Genomic DNA, 17,594 nt, shown 5'->3' on the forward strand with positions numbered 1-17,594 from the left:
ACCCATGTTGGAAAAATCAAGATTATTCGTAAACAGAATTTTAAAGGTGAGACGAACAACACGCAATTGGATAATGAGGATACTCGACGGAGCGACTTAGTAGTTAATATCTAAGCCTAACTCTTGTGTTAAATATCCTGATTCATTTATTTGTTTTCGTTGTGTTCAGTACTGCTAGAATAGGCTCATATTGCAACACGAAGCCTGAGTCGCTCTTTTTGGAGCATTACGTTTGCTTTTGGAGTAGGTGCTCCAAGTATTTGAAGCTGTGCGCCTAAAATTTTTAACTCTGCGACTAAAATTTCGGCAGTGCGCCTAAAAATTTACACCTGGTCGCACAAGTGCTCCCAAAGCCAAAAATAAACTTTGAGCCCTGCGTGGTGATTGAATTTAAGGAACCACATCAGATCTGTGTAACATATTTGTGTGGAATTTTTGGGCCATGAGATCCAAACCCAGTTAAATTTGTTTGGGAATATGCGCTATAAAAGCTACAGAAACTAACGGAGGCTACGGTGAGTGTTCCATATTTGTTTTTGAAGCATGAAGTGTTCACAACGTTTGGTTAAGTTTGCACACTAGGGTATTGCCCATGCAATCTCTACAGTTTTCATCAACAAGATAATTTGGGCAGGGTTTTCTGAAATCACCTTTACAATCAATCATACATGTATTTACAATGCGTTAATTAAACGTAGCATATTTTAAGAGCATTTAATATTTGAAAGTTGTCAACCTTCTCCTTGAACCAATGCAAGGCAGCAGTTTATTTAGAGTGCTGCCACTCTGCAATAGCCACTTAACCTCCTGACTGCTCCCATAAAGGCAGCTGTCTAAAAGAAAACACCTTGCCAACTTGTGAAGTTGGAATGAAAACAAGTACTGGCCAGAACTACATAGTAAATATTGAAGTTCTTTGTCCCTGTCTCAGGGCATTTCTTCAATGAAAAGGTAAATTGATTGCTAGACTGGCCTCTGAGATTACACTCAGAAGAAGTTCTAGTTGCACAGTAGTGTGATCAATAACATTGTTTATTGCCATAGTGAGGCTTGATTACAGAATCATAAAATACTTGTCCACCAAAATACCCTGTGCAATCAACTGATACACCCATGTTCGGGAAACTGTTGGCCTGTTAATTAATGGAACATCCATATATTAGGAAAAGAACAATTTGTTAAATAAAAGTGAAAAGTCCAGGCCCTGCTTCCTGTTAATCCTAGTATTATTGACTGGGAAATACTGCTTGAAAGTGGCACCCGAGTGACTTAATTGTAGTCTAGGTTGCACAATCTCCAAATAATAATGATCTATCATTATTGTAATAATGCAACACACTTGGTGTCAACATCTGTGTCAAAACTTGGAAGATGGTATTTTGCTTCCCCCCTTGACTGGCCATTATTTGCAAATCTATGTTCAACCCAATGTCCAAGGCAAAATTATGGTTAGACTCAAATTTAAGATCATGTGTTAAGGCAAACAGTTGAGGGTCATTGGTTTATGTGTGCTTTATTGTATGTTTATATGGTTAGCCCATCATGTTTTCTTTGTCTTGGTTGTGTAGTAAGAATGACTTTTTGTACTAATTTTCACAGCCCCCATAAAAACTGATATGTGCAGTTTCCTGTGTCTAGGAAAATAATAATATCATTATATTGTAGATTATAGCATTGTAATATGCATCTCATGGACAATAACATTCATTTTCATTTTTTGTCTTTAGGGAGATGGATCCACCTGGTATTACTTGCGGCAGTTTTGTGAAATATTAGCTCTGTAAGGAGCGAGACGAAATTCAGCCTTTTTTTTCTCAGCAATAAACCACAATAATCTTATTGAGTTCACTTTGTCCATGTTGGTAGTGTGGAACAAAAGACTGGATAAAGTCACTGAGAAATCCAGAGAATGCTGTTGAGTTTTAAGCAGTTTCTTTAGTACTCTTCACATTCTCAAACTTTTCAGTTTCCTCTTAGAACTGAATACCAGTCCTTAACCTTTTTTCAGTTATGAACTTTTTGCACCAGCACAGAACTTTAAGATGCCACATGTTGTATTTATAAAACAAAATGGGGACAACATATTCAAGCAAAAACATAACAAATGCATGTTGTTTGCACCTGCACGCAAACTTTGTGAATGCTTTTGATCTGATGAGTTGCCAACCCAGTAATGCTTCAAGTACATGTAGTGACGTCAAAACCCAGAACACCTCCAAACACATTCAATGACAATTTGTCAAAGAAAAAATGAAAATTAAAAACAAACATCTTCTTAAGCATTGGGACCCATATGGAATAGCCCTTGCATATGTGTATTATACTGATGACTGGATTCCATCTACTTAATATACAATCATCTTTTTAGGATAATACCACCTAGGCCAGTCGGCAGATCATGCTATAGTGAACTTCTTGCTATACAACTGAAAATATTAATTTTGTGAAATGCCCCTTTCAGGGATGTTTTCTAGTGGTCTATGCTCTAAAGATTTTGTTAAAACTCATCAAGTACAATGTAGCATGCATGTGTGAAATGTCTCAAGTTTAGATCAGTTTTGCAATATGCACTGTGTTGTCTGAACTGATCCTTGTAAAACTTTTGTAGTTTCTTGTCAATTGTTAAATATGGAAAAAAAAAGGATTTACTTTCTGAAAGAAAAATAACATTTATGAGGTCTCTTGATCAGGTTAGGATCTGATGAATTTTTGTTTTAAAAGGCAAGCAAATCAAGGGCAAATTAATTTTCTCTGAGCTGTTTAATGTCATTAAGTGGGCTTTCCAGGGTGAAGCACTTTTTTGCCTGCTCTCTCTATATCATACAGGACCATACAGTGTATAATCCTTTCACCGATTTATCTCAGTTTCTGTTGGGGCTGGCTTTCATCGCTCTTCTATAAAGTTAAGAAAAAATGCTGTGTAAAGAGCGAAAGATGTATTTTGCTTTCATGATAATTATAAATTCGTATTAAAATTTGGGGAAACGTGGAGCTCAATTTGTCTTCTTGCATCTCCATTTTAATATTGTTTATTTAATATTTAATATTCACAAGTTGTCTTCTTGCATCTCCATTTTAATATCACTTTCAGCTTGCTTGCCACAATTTCTTTTGTAAGCGTGTCACCATTCACCACCCGGTCTATAATTCACAAGTTGTCTTCCTTGGTTGTTCAGAGTATTATAGAGAGTATCTGGAACATCATAAGGTTTTTCAATGTCTCTTACCAACACAGACAAAGAGAAATTGTCCTTTATCGCAACCACTGGGCGAACTAGTCTCCACCGATAAGTTCGAAGCTCTCACCAATTCCACCGGCCGAACATCGCCAAAACAGGGTTTAAGGGTATTTCTGGTCCTCCCAGAAAACCAGCAACTTGCAAAAACCGTACGAGAAACTTGCGACAAAAGCTAACACTGTCAAAAAAGTAAGCATTGCAGCGCTCGTTACCTCTATTCACCGTATAGTCACGCGAAAGGTGCATTTACCGCGCGAAAACAATTTTTACACAATTTGTACACCCGTTCAATTTTTGGAGAAACATCAAAACTCGTCAAAAATTGTAACAAAATCCTTATCTTTCAAACAGCGACCTTATTTTTTTGATTTAATCAAAGGCTGTCATTTTCCGGCGAACAAATAGTCTTTTTGAATGAGCGCGCCCTTGAGCCTGCGTTTCGTGCCGCGGATCAGTGACTTGCGCAGTCGTTTTTCAGCTCTGTCTGTCAAATGGAGTATTGCCTCCTGGATGAGCTCTAAACTTGAGCCCGTGATATGGTTACGTGTCACATTGGCATACATGAAGGGGCGGACGGACGTACGTACGTACGGACGTTCATGACGTCATGGCTATAAAACCAAATTTTCTCGCATCGATGGGTTACCATATTTTCTTAAGTATGGTGCTCCGCGCGCGCGCGCGGAGCTCCGCTAAAAACTTTCGTGGCTCTTTAGTTTTGGATTTTAGAAAATGATGACGTCACGTGAAAACGGTCCATTGCTCTGGAAGGGTTCGCAGGCCTGTTGGAAGCGTGCTTGAGTTTCAACAAAATGAGCCCCAGAATCAGTGAAGAATTGTGACGCAGTTGAATAATAAAGTAGCTGCTATTTCCAAAATGATGGAATTACCTGGTTAGAATAAATAACGTCGTACGCGTCTTGGAGAGTAAATAACAAGACTTGGGCGATTGTGATCTTTGTTTTGACTTTGCTCATTTCATTGTCAAACTTTATAACACTTGACAGAAAAAGAAACTTACAAAAACCCGGTATCTTGCCATCATTTGACACAGATGCTTCACTGTTTGGCGAGTAAACATGCCGCGGTAAATTCATCACGGCGCTCGCTGAATTCCGGCGATGTGACTTTCGATTTTGCGATTTATTTGTGCAGCCAAAACGTACAATAACAAAATTGAACGTTGCAAAAATCCCCCAAAATGTTTGTCGCTGATCGTAACTTTTTATATTCTATATTCACGGTTCAAAATAAATGTTCTTTTCATGTCGTCAATACATGTATGTTATTCTCGAGCGATCGTCCTGGAAACTTCCTTCTGCTCTTTCTAAAAACTGTGTATCAATATTTATTTACTTTTGCATCAAGATTTGTTTTTGCATAAAGCAAGCTAACAAAATCTGTACCTTGCTGAGTTCGCATTTGTTAGCGTTAATAATAGTATTTTCGGTCCGATGCTTCTGTTTTACGAGGGGTATATTATTTTGGTCTCCCATCCAAACACTAACCCCGCCGAATAGAGGGATTAACTTCAGTAAACTTCAGTATTACAAAGCTGTCAGATGCTCAGAGGGCACGCTTAAACTTATATTATTATTATTATTGTTGTTTACAGATTGAGCAAAGATTTCTATAAAACTTGATTATTTCAGAAATTTTTGTGAAAATATGCAAATTTTCTATGGGGAGAAGAATTTTAATAAATTATGGATAAGGATCACTCACAAACACAGGCTGCTGAGGGAAAAATGAAAAGCCATTGTGGCAGTATTATTGTCTAAGGAATTATGAACATTATATTTCCAGCTGAGCCAAGATTTTGCTTATATGAAAATGCACACCAGTGTTTGAGTGCCAAAATACTGTGACCTGTACAAGCATCAAAATTTAAACATTTCATTTGTTTTTAATCATATTTCAGGAAATTAAAAGGCAGGAAGAAGCAGGTACAAAAATTGCACAGGATCAAATCACTCACCTTGGATCAATGTAAAAAGTGATAAGGCCTCAAGAAATCAGGCTGGCCCTAATCTTTAAGATAACCTTAGTGAAATCAGGGCAAACATCAAATAGCATTGGCTTACAAAACCATTTTTTGCTCAACCTGAGGTGAGCGATCCGAGTTGATCCGGTTCGACTTATGTACCTCTCCTTTTCAGGAAGTGTTAACATTTACCTATACACATTCAACTTTTGAAGACTAAGGTTTACACAGCAGTTCTTAATGTTTAGTTTAATAATTTACGACTACTGTGCACTCTGACCCCTCCCTCCCTGACTTTATGATCTGTTTAGAGTAGTTATTCGGATCAGTTACCATGTAAAACCCATTGACTCCTAGGAGTGGGGCTTAGTAGATTTTACTCTGTTTAACGCCAGTAGATTTTACTCGTCAATGAGGGGTGGTTCAGGAGTCATTGGGGGGGAGGGGGGGGGGTCCTAGGGCAGTGCAGATGCCTATTTAATTAAGGAAGATGTACAGTGATCTTTAGAAACTATATATGGGCACTTTCCATTGAGACAGAAGTTTCAGGTAAAAATTTTAATACTTTGATGAGGCGAATGGAACAGCATTTTGTGGTTGTTGGCTTGAAACCAATCACATCAACAAGTTATTGACTCAAAATGTAAACAGCAACAAGGAAAGAACCAATGGGATACATTTTTCCAGATATTCCAGAATTAACCATTTATACCCAAATTTATGATTATTTTTTCTGTAAAATTTCCATACCATTTGATTACTTACCAAGTTTTTTCAAAAATTTTGGTTGAATGGAATAACCTCTTACTAACCGAGCGTGAGGGCTGTACTGGGGAATATTGGCCCGAGGTTGTGGCAGTATGGAATGAGCACAGCAAGGTCTGTACAAAAGCGTCTGAGGGACAATTAATATTCCCCAATATGGTCCCGAGCAAGTGAGGTTAGTAAGTTGCTTATTACATGGCATCGTTTCTTTGAGCAATCGGCCCTTCTACACTTGGTGAATGTTTGTATTCTTTGTCTTCCATCAGCGAACTTTGAATGGCAGTCTTTTACATGTAAACTAAATTCCCCTTGCTTGCACGGTTGTAATAAATAATAGTAGTTACAATCATTGAGCAAAATGAAATGCTATTTCCATTTACTAACTTCTTATTATTTTCAATTGTCATCCCCCACTGTGTACTTCATTGATTGAATCTGTTGGCCAATAAGAGAAATAAGGCCTCAATTACTTTGATTCTGTTAAATTTGATTCCTTGTTTAATTTAAAAAGTATTATGATAATGTTATTGTCATTATTCAATTCTATCCTGTGGTGCCAGTAGGATTCAGTTGGGAATATCAGAACCATAAGGAAGTCGTGGTGATCAAGACCAAAGCAAGGTGTACTAGAGCTGCAACAAAGAAGGAAAAATTTAACCTTCTGCAGTTTTCTTTGTTTTTTGAAAGCATCAAGAAAAAGAAAACTTGAGATCAGTTTCAATTATTTTTGGGTTGAATTCAGCCTGTCTCAAATAATGAAAGTTTCCATTCACATTGCAATCATGTTGACAATCAGACATAGTTTGATGGTACTCTGGTTTAAAGAAATTTGAATGTGGCATAAGAAATTACAATTCAATTCTCCCTCTCTTTTCTAAGTTTTACAAAGAACTTTTTTCATTTGTGCCTTTGCCACTCGGTAATTCATCAGTATTTTTTATGGTTAATATTTCCTTGACAGAGGCGTTTAAACTCTGGTTCAGAGCTGGGTTTTTTTTTTATTTTTTAGCTAAAAACAGTTTCCTTATTAATATTGGATGTAACGTAGCTTATGCATTTTCCTACGTGCGCAGTTTCGATCTTATTTGTCCATACTTGGACATAAATTTGGTGTCGTAAAATCCCCAGCTTTGCTCCAAGGAAAAGAGTTGCAAGTTACATGCTTCAAGATCATGTGCTTCTGTTCCTTGATTAAATGAAGCCAGAAAGCTAAACACTGGGGGGATGACCCAGTTGAAGAAGGTTGTTGACCTTTTGAAGTCAATTTGTTCATAACAGGATTTCCTCAGTAACGAACTTCATGTGTTAATGAAACAAAGTGTAAGCCATATATAACAATTCCTGTGGAGCAACGTTTTAAGTTCATTCAAGCCAAGAGTGAAACCCCGTTTACAGCTGTCAGGTCAGCTGGTTATTTACAAGGGGGTCAAGGAGTGTGACACTGGACCACCCTCTTTCTCAACAAATGTTTATGTCATTGAATCAAGTTCAGTTCCTGTGGAGTCAAGCAGGCATCTTGCAAAGAAGTTGCATTAATGCAAATCTTAATTTCAAATTTATTTCAGATGGCATTCTTGCTAGTAACTTTTGTCTTGGATGTTAGCTTTCTTTCCTAATTAAGGGCGCTTTCCTTTCGTCAGAACTGGTTGGTCAGACCTGTCAGTTTGCAAAGAGAATGCAGCAATTTGAAGGAACACTTGCATGATAATCCCTTGCATTCTTCTGGAGGAGTATATATCATCCTCGAAATGTGGTATGGTAATTTGAAGATGCTGCAGAGTTAGTCCTCCCAAATGCCAGGTCTGGCCGGTCAGTTCTGTCAAATGGAAAGCATTCCTGTCTCCCATATTACTTGTAAATCTCTGTCATTCCCTGGTTTTACCATAGTAAACCTCTATAAACCTGTTCTCACACACTCTGCAGATCCTCCAAGGATTTTAACACAGTTACCATCTGAGCTAACCTGGATTGAAGGCAACACTCAAGAGCTCTACTGTGCCGCAGATGGGAAGCCGAAGCCCAAGGTAACATGGCGCAAAGATGGTAGGAAAATCAAACGTGGTCGAACAACAGCCAAAATTGCATTTAGATCAGTTAGTTACAAAGATGAAGGATTATACCAGTGTGTCGCAACGAATATTGGAGGAAAGAAGACAACTGAAGTTCAGATCAATATCTTATGTAAGTAATCTTACATACTATAGGGCTAGATAAGGTTTTTTTTCTCCAAAGCAGAAAAAAAAAGGCCACTATTTTTTTAGTGATTACTGTTGTGTGTTACCCTTTATATTTTAGTTGATTATTATAATTATTATTATTATTATTATATTAAAATGCTCTTGCAAATTAAATTGAATATTCACTCACCGCCAACTGGTTGGCTCAGTTACTGGTAGTTAAGTAGTGGACTACTGCACAGGGAGGCGCAATGTCAAAACTCCGGCTGGCTCAACACTTAGGGTCTTTACATGTAAATATAAACTGAGGAGAAAGTGCTGCCTTTGTATTTATAAACAACATCTGCTTATAGTTCAGCTCTCTAGTTCTTTCTGATAAGGGCCGTAAACCATAGCCCCATCTTACAACCCTTCAATATTCAAAACTCTTTGATACATAAAGAGCCCACATACCGTACTATTCGCAGTGTGGTGGTCTATCCTCTGCGGTTTATCATGGTTGGGAGGGAAAACTCTTTCTGTTCTAAACTACACTAAAATCTGAGGCTGAACAAAGATATGCTACTGATGATGATGATGTCATTGTGTACAGATGCACCAAAAAAGACCAATATCAGAACCAATGCACCCAAAGATACTGTTAGCGACGGGTCATTTATTATCATCACATGCAAAGCCCTTGGAAACCCTCCACCGGGCTACAAATTTTTCATCAATGGCAAGCCGATTAGAGATAGGACGGCTGAACAATCTGGAATCCTTGAGATTACAGCAATTGGCTATGGGCAAAAGGGAATATATAGCTGTCGTCCAGAGAATGACAGAGGCATAGGACCAATGAGTGAAGTTGCAGTTTATGTGCGGTGTAAGTAATTCTTTCCTTTGTACAAATAAAAAGTCTTAAGAGGCACAAAATTATACAGCCAGATGAAATCTGGTAAAGAGTTCTTTGGTCAGAAATTTGATAAACGTGGAGAAAAGGTACAGCGGCCTTCAAACGGCAAACTTGAGTTTGCAAGCTCAAGTTTGGCAAACTCAAGTTGGTGTGTGTGAATGGCACAAAAACAGTCAGCAAACACGTTGGCAAACTGTTGGTGACAAATAGAACTTGTCTCTATTCTCGCCAATAGTTTGCCAACTGTTGTGTCTTTCACACACACCAACTTGAGTTTAATTTGCCAACACGAGTTTGCAAACTTAAGTTTGCCGTGTGAAGGCCGCTTAACAGATGAACAAACTAGTCAATGACAGCATGACGTTAAAGTAGGTAATAATAATAGTAATAATGATGGTAATAAGAGGAGAAAGAAGAAGAATATTATTATTTCTCATCAACTACTACTACTACTACTACTACTACTACTACTACTACTACTACTACTACTACTACTACAGTACTACTACTACTACTACTACTACTACTACTACTACAGTACTACTACTACTACTACTACCACCACCACCACCAGTGCTTGAAATTAGTGGTGGTCCTGGTTACCAGAAGAAAAAACAACAGACATCCCTGCCAAAAATAGAAAATGATTAACATAAGCAGCACCCCTCTCACTTGTCTGGTTTCTATTGTCAATGTCCGATAGCAGAGTGAAGTGAGCAAGAATCAATTTGTTGCAGCTATGCATTTTCCTGTGTTTTGAATATCTGTGGCAAGTGACAATGTCACAAACATGTAAGTCTTAAACACAGACTTCCACAAAGAAACCACAGATGCACGCCTAGAACTACTCAAACTCCAGTGATTGTGATTGCATCTTAACATGGTGAGCATATTTACAATTTGATTGACAGTCACACTTCCTTGCAAAGTTTGCATTGCATGGGTCTACTGTTGAGATGAGGTATTTACAAGTTAATGTGAAAGTTTCTTGGGTGGCCATGCACTGTAATAGGCCTTTTTCGATAAATTATAATAAAATTCAGCTTGAAAGAGAGGTTTAGAGGTCAAAGACAAAGGAGGGTGGATGATAGGTAAATATTTTTCACATTCGTTCCAATGTGTTGCTATTGTTTTGGTCCTCACTGCCACAGGCAGTTTCCTAATGGGCAACCAAGCATTTAGCAGGGCTACCAAATTTACAGGTTTAGTTTCCTGGCTTTTAAAACAGGGACAACCTGGATTTTTTTATTTCAAGCACTGCTACTACTACTAATAATAATAACAATAATAATTTATCCTTTTAGATTCACCTGAAATAACTCTACACCCTGGCAGTAAGGTTGTTGATGAAAATAACCCAGTGGGAGTACAGTGTGAAGCTGAAGGATTTCCTCCACCTTTAATAAAATGGGTCAAACTACTAGGAAACAGAAATGTGGCAAATGGAACTTCCTTGTTCTTACCAAGTGCTCAACGGTCAGATCACGGAAGATACAGATGTATAGCAACCAATGGTTTTGGTAGAGATGCCAGCGCAGATTTTAACATTCATGTGTATTGTAAGTGACAAATTTGTTTATGGTAATCATGTAAAGAACACCAGCATGGTTGATGATGACTTCTTAACTTTCTAGAACATTATGGCTAAGTACCAGAATCGATTGCATCAGCTGACACTTTCATCAAATTGTTTCAGCAAAAAAATTAAATTAATCAGACACATACACTTGGCTATAGCAATCATTCATGGTAAGCAAGATTTCTTTGTTGTCGCTGTCATTGTTTCTAGTCTTGGAGGACAAGTATTGGTATTGTGTACAAGTTTTTATAAAAAGGGCAATGCAATGTTATCATGTTTTTGCTCAAAGAAAGAAATTAAAAGCTTATTTATCTTTGAACTAGATGCCCCAGTAATAAACAGGACTGCATCAAGCAAAAATGTTCCAGCGTGGGCTGGAGTTTCAACAAACTTGACATGTGTTCCGGCTGGCTCGACACTTAGGGTCTTTACATGTAAATATAAACTGAGGAGAAAGTGCTGCCTTTGTAACAACATCTGCTTATAGTTCAGCTCTCTAGTTCTTTCTGATAAGGGCCGTAAACCATAGGCCCCATCTTACAGCCCTTCAATATTCAAAACTCTTTGATACATAAAGAGCCCACATACCGTACTATTCGCAGTGTGGTGGTCTATCCTCTGCGGTTTATCATGGTTGGGAGGGAAAACTCTTTCTGTTCTAAACTACACTAAAATCTGAGGCTGAACAAAGATATGCTACTGATGATGATGATGTCATTGTGTACAGATGCACCAAAAAAGACCAATATCAGAACCAATGCACCCCAAGATACTGTTAGCGACGGGTCATCTATTATCATCACATGCAAAGCCCTTGGAAACCCTCCACCGGGCTACAAATTTTTCATCAATGGCAAGCCGATTAGAGATAGGACGGCTGAACAATCTGGAATCCTTGAGATTACAGCAATTGGCTCTGGGCAAAAGGGAATATATAGCTGTCGTCCAGAGAATCGCATAGGCATAGGACCAATGAGTGAAGTTGCAGTTTATGTGGGGTGTAAGTAATTCTTTCCTTTGTACAAATAAAAAGTCTTAAGAGGCACAAAATTATACAGCCAGATGAAATCTGGTAAAGAGTTCTTTGGTCAGAAATTTGATAAACGTGGAGAAAAGGTACAGCGGCCTTCAAACGGCAAACTTGAGTTTGCAAGCTCAAGTTTGGCAAACTCAAGTTGGTGTGTGTGAATGGCACAAAAACAGTCAGCAAACACGTTGGCAAACTCAAGTTGGTGTGTGTGAATGGCACAAAAACAGTCAGCAAACACGTTGGCAAACTGTTGGTGACAAATAGAACTTGTCTCTATTCTCGCCAATAGTTTGCCAACTGTTGTTGTGTCTTTCACACACACCAACTTGAGTTTAATTTGCCAACACGAGTTTGCAAACTTAAGTTTGCCGTGTGAAGGCCGCTTAACAGATGAACAAACTAGTCAATGACAGCATGACGTTAAAGTAGGTAATAATAATAGTAATAATGATGGTAATAAGAGGAGAAAGAAGAAGAATATTATTATTTCTCATCAACTACTACAACTACTACTACTACTACTAGTACTACTACTACTACTACTACTACTACTACTACTACTACTACTACTACAGTACTACTACTACTACTACTACTACTACTACTACTACTACTACTACAGTACTACTACTACTACAGTACTACTACAGTACTACTACTACTACTACATGTACTACCACCACCGCCACCAGTGCTTGAAATTAGTGGTGGTCCTGGTTACCAGAAGAAAAAACAACAGACATCCCTGCCAAAAATAGAAAATGATTAACATAAGCAGCACCCCTCTCACTTGTCTGGTTTCTATTGTCAATGTCCGATAGCAGAGTGAAGTGAGCAAGAATCAATTTGTTGCAGCTATGCATTTTCCTGTGTTTTGAATATCTGTGGCAAGTGACAATGTCACAAACATGTAAGTCTTAAACACAGACTTCCACAAAGAAACCACAGATGCACGCTTAGAACAACTCAAACTCCAGTGATGTGATTGCATCTTAACATGGTGAGCATATTTACAATTTGATTGACAGTCACACTTCCTTGCAAAGTTTGCATTGCATGGGTCTACTGTTGAGATGAGGTATTTACATGTTAATGTGAAAGTTTCTTGGGTGGCCATGCACTGTAATAGGCCTTTTTCGATAAATTATAATAAAATTCAGCTTGAAAGAGAGGTTTAGAGGTCAAAGACAAAGGAGGGTGGATGATAGGTAAATATTTTTCACATTCGTTCCAATGTGTTGCTATTGTTTTGGTCCTCACTGCCACAGGCAGTTTCCTAATGGGCAACCAAGCATTTAGCAGGGCTACCAAATTTACAGGTTTAGTTTCCTGGCTTTTAAATCAGGGACAACCTGGATTTTTTTATTTCAAGCACTGCTACTACTACTAATAATAATAACAATAATAATTTATCCTTTTAGATTCACCTGAAATAACTCTACACCCTGGCAATAAGGTTGTTGATGAAAATAACCCAGTGGGAGTACAGTGTGAAGCTGAAGGATTTCCTCCACCTTTAATAAAATGGGTCAAACTACTAGGAAACAGAAATGTGGCAAATGGAACTTCCTTGTTCTTACCAAGTGCTCAACGGTCAGATCACGGAAGATACAGATGTATAGCAACCAATGGTTTTGGTAGAGATGCCAGCGCAGATTTTAACATTAATGTGTATTGTAAGTGACAAATTTGTTTATGGTAATCATGTAAAGAACACCAGCATGGTTGATGATGTTATCATGTTTTTGCTCAAAGAAAGAAATTAAAAGCTTATTTATCTTTGAACTAGATGCCCCAGTAATAAACAGGACTGCATCAAGCAAAAATGTTCCAGCGTGGGCTGGAGTTTCAACAAACTTGACATGTGTTGCTTATGGAAATCCAGCTCCTCGTTACATCTGGAGAAACTCTTCTGGTAAGGTTTCTGCCTCAGAAGAAAGTGGGATACTACAGGTGACGCCACAAGAAGATGGATTTGGACCATACACATGTACAGTGCAGAACAGTAAGGGAACTGACAATTTGGACATACGACTGGTGAAAGCAGGTAGGTTTCATAGAAACTGTGAAATGCACCATTCTTTGGTGAAATGAAATCAAAGCAACTTTGATTTGAAAGATGTGATTCTGATGACTCTGGCCTTTTTTTAGATAGTAAGATCCTTACTCCTTTCATCCTGATTAATTATGATATTAAATTAATAGTTATGATTAATAAGGATCCCTTGTTAATCGTAACTATTACGAAATTCTCGAATCTGATTGTTTATGAACAGCCCTGATTTCAACATTAATAGGACAGTTCGTAATTGAACCCCTTGTAATTGGACAATTGTCCCCCGTCATCAAGTCTGTGCTAGTTGTACTTGAATCATTTATCTTTTTCCAAAGCTATTAAAAAAAACTTAAAGAAAAGTTGAGCAGATTAAGGTTACGGTAGACCTTCACGGGTGTCCTTTGTGAAATGTTTTTTTAGAGCTTGCTTCATTAGGCGCAACAGCCATAAACTATTAATACCTCTATTGAAAGGGTATGAAATGCACTTTCGGAGTAATAACTATAGTTTCTTTTTCACTTTATCCAATTGAAAGAAGAGCGAGGCCTGGGCAAGAACCTTGAGTGACAGATTTCTCTCTGATCAAATTTATCAGGTATCCAATTTTAATGCAAAGAGCAGCCTTCTGGATAATGTCATTCACAAGGGGTTTATTGTCAAAACCATGTGAGGCTTTTTTGATAATTACTGGGTTGCCGTATGGCAATCCCAGTCGGAAAATGGGTAGATTTCTCCGTTTTATTTTCCATGTCGGTAAAAGTCTTGCCTGTCACTCCCCTGCTAAATGGTGTCTTTGTGCATAGAGCCTTCTGCGTGTATTTTCTTAGGATCGAGAGGTAGTGGGAAATGCGTAGATTTCTCTGGTGGACACAGTAGAACGATTAACTTAACCGGCAATGGCGTCGAAAGTCATGTTACGCGAATGGCGTTTTAGTGGATCTTTGAACAAAATATACCCTTATGAAGCTCAATAATGGCAAGTCGATTGGATACTGAACAAGCTTAAAAGCGACGAGTAATGGACTTCGAGAACAATCTGTCTCCCGTCGAGCCGTCTTTTACCAAGTGTGCTGTTATGTAGAACACTGAAGATTCGTAGGGCAGCGATAATAGTGAATTCAAAGACTTGACCAGGTGGATTGGATGGAATTTCAAGCGTTAAAATCGCTGAAAAGGTAAAATTATTTTCGGAGCGATGCAATTGCGTGTCTTAAACAGATTTTCCTTTGATCTCACATAATTGTGTTTTCCCTCAAAATATTCGCTTGTTTTCGCTTTCGCTCGAACATATTTACCTTTATTACATGTCCAGTGAATAGTTTTATCCTCTGGGATGAATTTTCCGTCGAAAAATCGGTTATTTGGGTTGTTTTTGGCAAACAGAGGTTAATTATTTGTAATGCGATCGCTTCCGTTGCCGCTCGCAACGGGTCGCAAATTTGACGCTTTTATCGCATTATCACATTACGCATTGATCACTAATCTGATTATTCCTAAAAATCTAAAAATATTCGTGCCTCATCAGTTTTCGGTCGAATTTATGTCCAAGCAAGCAGATAAATTGCAGAAAATTTTAGTTTTGCATCCAAAAATTCGTAATCAACGCTAAAATGACCAAATTTTGCCTGGAAAACATATTTTCCTGTTATTTTTCTTAAATTTTTTCGTTCAACTTTCGCTTTTATAAAATGTTTCAGTTGTCTGTAAATAAGTTATACGCTGTTGGAAATATGTTTTTTTAATTACCTTTTGCTTTGTTTTTGCAAGCCGGTAATCGGCCCGTGGGCATTACGGGAGAATAATGCCCTACAATTCAGTCACAATTAGCCAATCAGAGCACGCGTTATATCGGCTACAAACACAAGCCATATAATAAATGGTGTTAATGACCCCCCAACTTGAAAAAATTTGCCTTTAACGCTGGACGTACCACAGGCAACCCAGTGTACCCTCACGGAGGGTCTAGTTTATGTTAAAAGTTAGTTCCATATGATTTGGATTTGGATCAAGATTTACATGTAAGTAAAACAAGCGAAAATATCTGTTCGGAAGATGATTTGGGATCTAGAATTTTCGGAACATTAATTATTTGTTGTAAAATTTCTTGCTTGCCTGCCTGTCCTAAGATTTTGGTATATTTGCCCATTTTTAACGGATTTTTACCCTAAAAAGGTCACCTGGAATTTTCGGGAGCCTTTTTTCTGCCTGAAAATTTTCGAAAATGTAAGTTTTGATCCCTATAATTTTTGGATCATTAGACTTTCAGCTAGGAAATCCGAAAAGATGAAAACATTTTAGGGGATAAAAATATGCCTGTATCTACCGTTTAAAGACCAAAATAGTTTAACAACTGTAGGTTTAAGTGGTTTTGAACTATATTCTCGTTGGGTGCCCCAGCTTGGTCCGGAGCGCTGATCAACGGGATTTGTTTCAACATCATTTGCCAATCTTAGAAGCAAAGGAAAATAAAAGCGACAAAGGCACATTTGCGTAAACCAAAGGCGCATATAGTAATTAAATTGCCATAAACGTGCTTGTTGTTGTAAAGTAGGCATGTAGATTCCCTCCAGATAAAATAGAATCCACAAAATAGCCCAAAACTTCCCTTTCATACGTAGCGAAAATTCTTTACCTTTCACAAAATTGTTCGCAGCCTGTGCGTCTGTCCGTACAATGTGAACTTCCACAGCAAAGCGACATCAAAATGACAGAACGAGACCCGCGACTTACCCTTTTCTCGGCGTCAACGATTTCAGATATTGACCACAGATTAATCTTTAGGGGAGTAGGTCAGCGACGTTTCCCAGTTTGTTCTCAAAAGACCAACAGACTCACCTACACCTAGATGAAATATTTCGAGATACTTACCCACCATTACGCGTGGTCTAACAAAGAATTTGAAGAATTTTCAACCACTTTTGCGTCAATTAAGGCATCACATTGTGTCCGACCCTCAAATTAGGTGTGTTTTTGACCTAATTCACAGAAAGCACTGAGATGGCTTCAGATTAAGTCATACCACAAACCCCACAAAATCCAGTTCATCGCTGTCTGTTTTCCAATCACAGCAGATTGGATAATTAGCCCCTCTTTTTTTCTTGGCTGCTGTATGCATGAGCTTCCCTTGTGTGTAACCTGAATTATTAGCCTTTGCTCCATTGTTTGGGAGACCAATCCCTCTTACTCCAGAATTTTCTTAAGCACGGTGCCTACATTGTACTATTGTTATTGCGCATACTTTCTGTACATCTCAAGATACTCGGGTTTCCTATTGGTGATCCTTACCAATACAGTGATATTTTTGCGCAGTTTAAAACTATCCGGAGAAAGTAGATCTTACATGTAGTAAGTACCCATGTTATGAAGTGGAAACACTGCAAAAAGGTATGTAAACATGTACATTGAGACTGTCATTCCACAGAAGTGTGCATTAGCCTGTACTCGACACCTCACTTAGAAAACTGGCTACTAAGCATTAGAAATCTTTCAGAAGCAGGCTAATGCAAAAGTAATAAGTAATGTTACAAAATTAATTATCTCTGTGAAAATGTACCTTTCTATAACGTATGTTTAGAGCTGATTTTTTGGAAAGTGGATTTCCATTTTAATAGCACGCCATGTGTAATGTCTGTTCCTTGTACACGAACAACAGCTAATTTCATACATATTGCGAACGTTTTAGATGTCATGTGTCAACCAGAATATACTTGTTTGACTCAAATTATTTGTACATTGGTTCCAAGATTTTTCTAGCGTACCATAAAAAGTGAAAGGGTGAAAATCACACGGTTTGGTTTTCCAAATTAGGTGTGTTTTCGACGTAATTCACAGAAAGCACTGAGATGGCTTCAGATTAAGTCGTACCACAA

General features: G+C 38.0%; 1 protein-coding gene across 2 annotated transcripts in view; it reads left to right on the plus strand.

Annotated features, from left to right (window-relative positions):
* The window catches only part of LOC138000869 (contactin-4-like), a 148,430-nt gene that overhangs the window by 111,731 nt on the left and 19,105 nt on the right, over positions 1-17,594 (plus strand). For both annotated transcript variants that reach the window (XM_068847544.1, XM_068847545.1), the window contains 6 exons: positions 7,912-8,169; positions 8,758-9,030; positions 10,365-10,619; positions 11,367-11,639; positions 13,091-13,345; positions 13,459-13,716. In XM_068847544.1, the coding sequence (XP_068703645.1) occupies positions 7,912-8,169; positions 8,758-9,030; positions 10,365-10,619; positions 11,367-11,639; positions 13,091-13,345; positions 13,459-13,716 (1,572 nt within the window). The remainder of the gene's footprint in view (positions 1-7,911; positions 8,170-8,757; positions 9,031-10,364; positions 10,620-11,366; positions 11,640-13,090; positions 13,346-13,458; positions 13,717-17,594) is intronic.

Source organism: Montipora foliosa, chromosome 4 (genome assembly GCF_036669935.1).
Source record: "Montipora foliosa isolate CH-2021 chromosome 4, ASM3666993v2, whole genome shotgun sequence".
In the NCBI taxonomy this organism is placed as follows: domain Eukaryota; kingdom Metazoa; phylum Cnidaria; class Anthozoa; order Scleractinia; family Acroporidae; genus Montipora; species Montipora foliosa.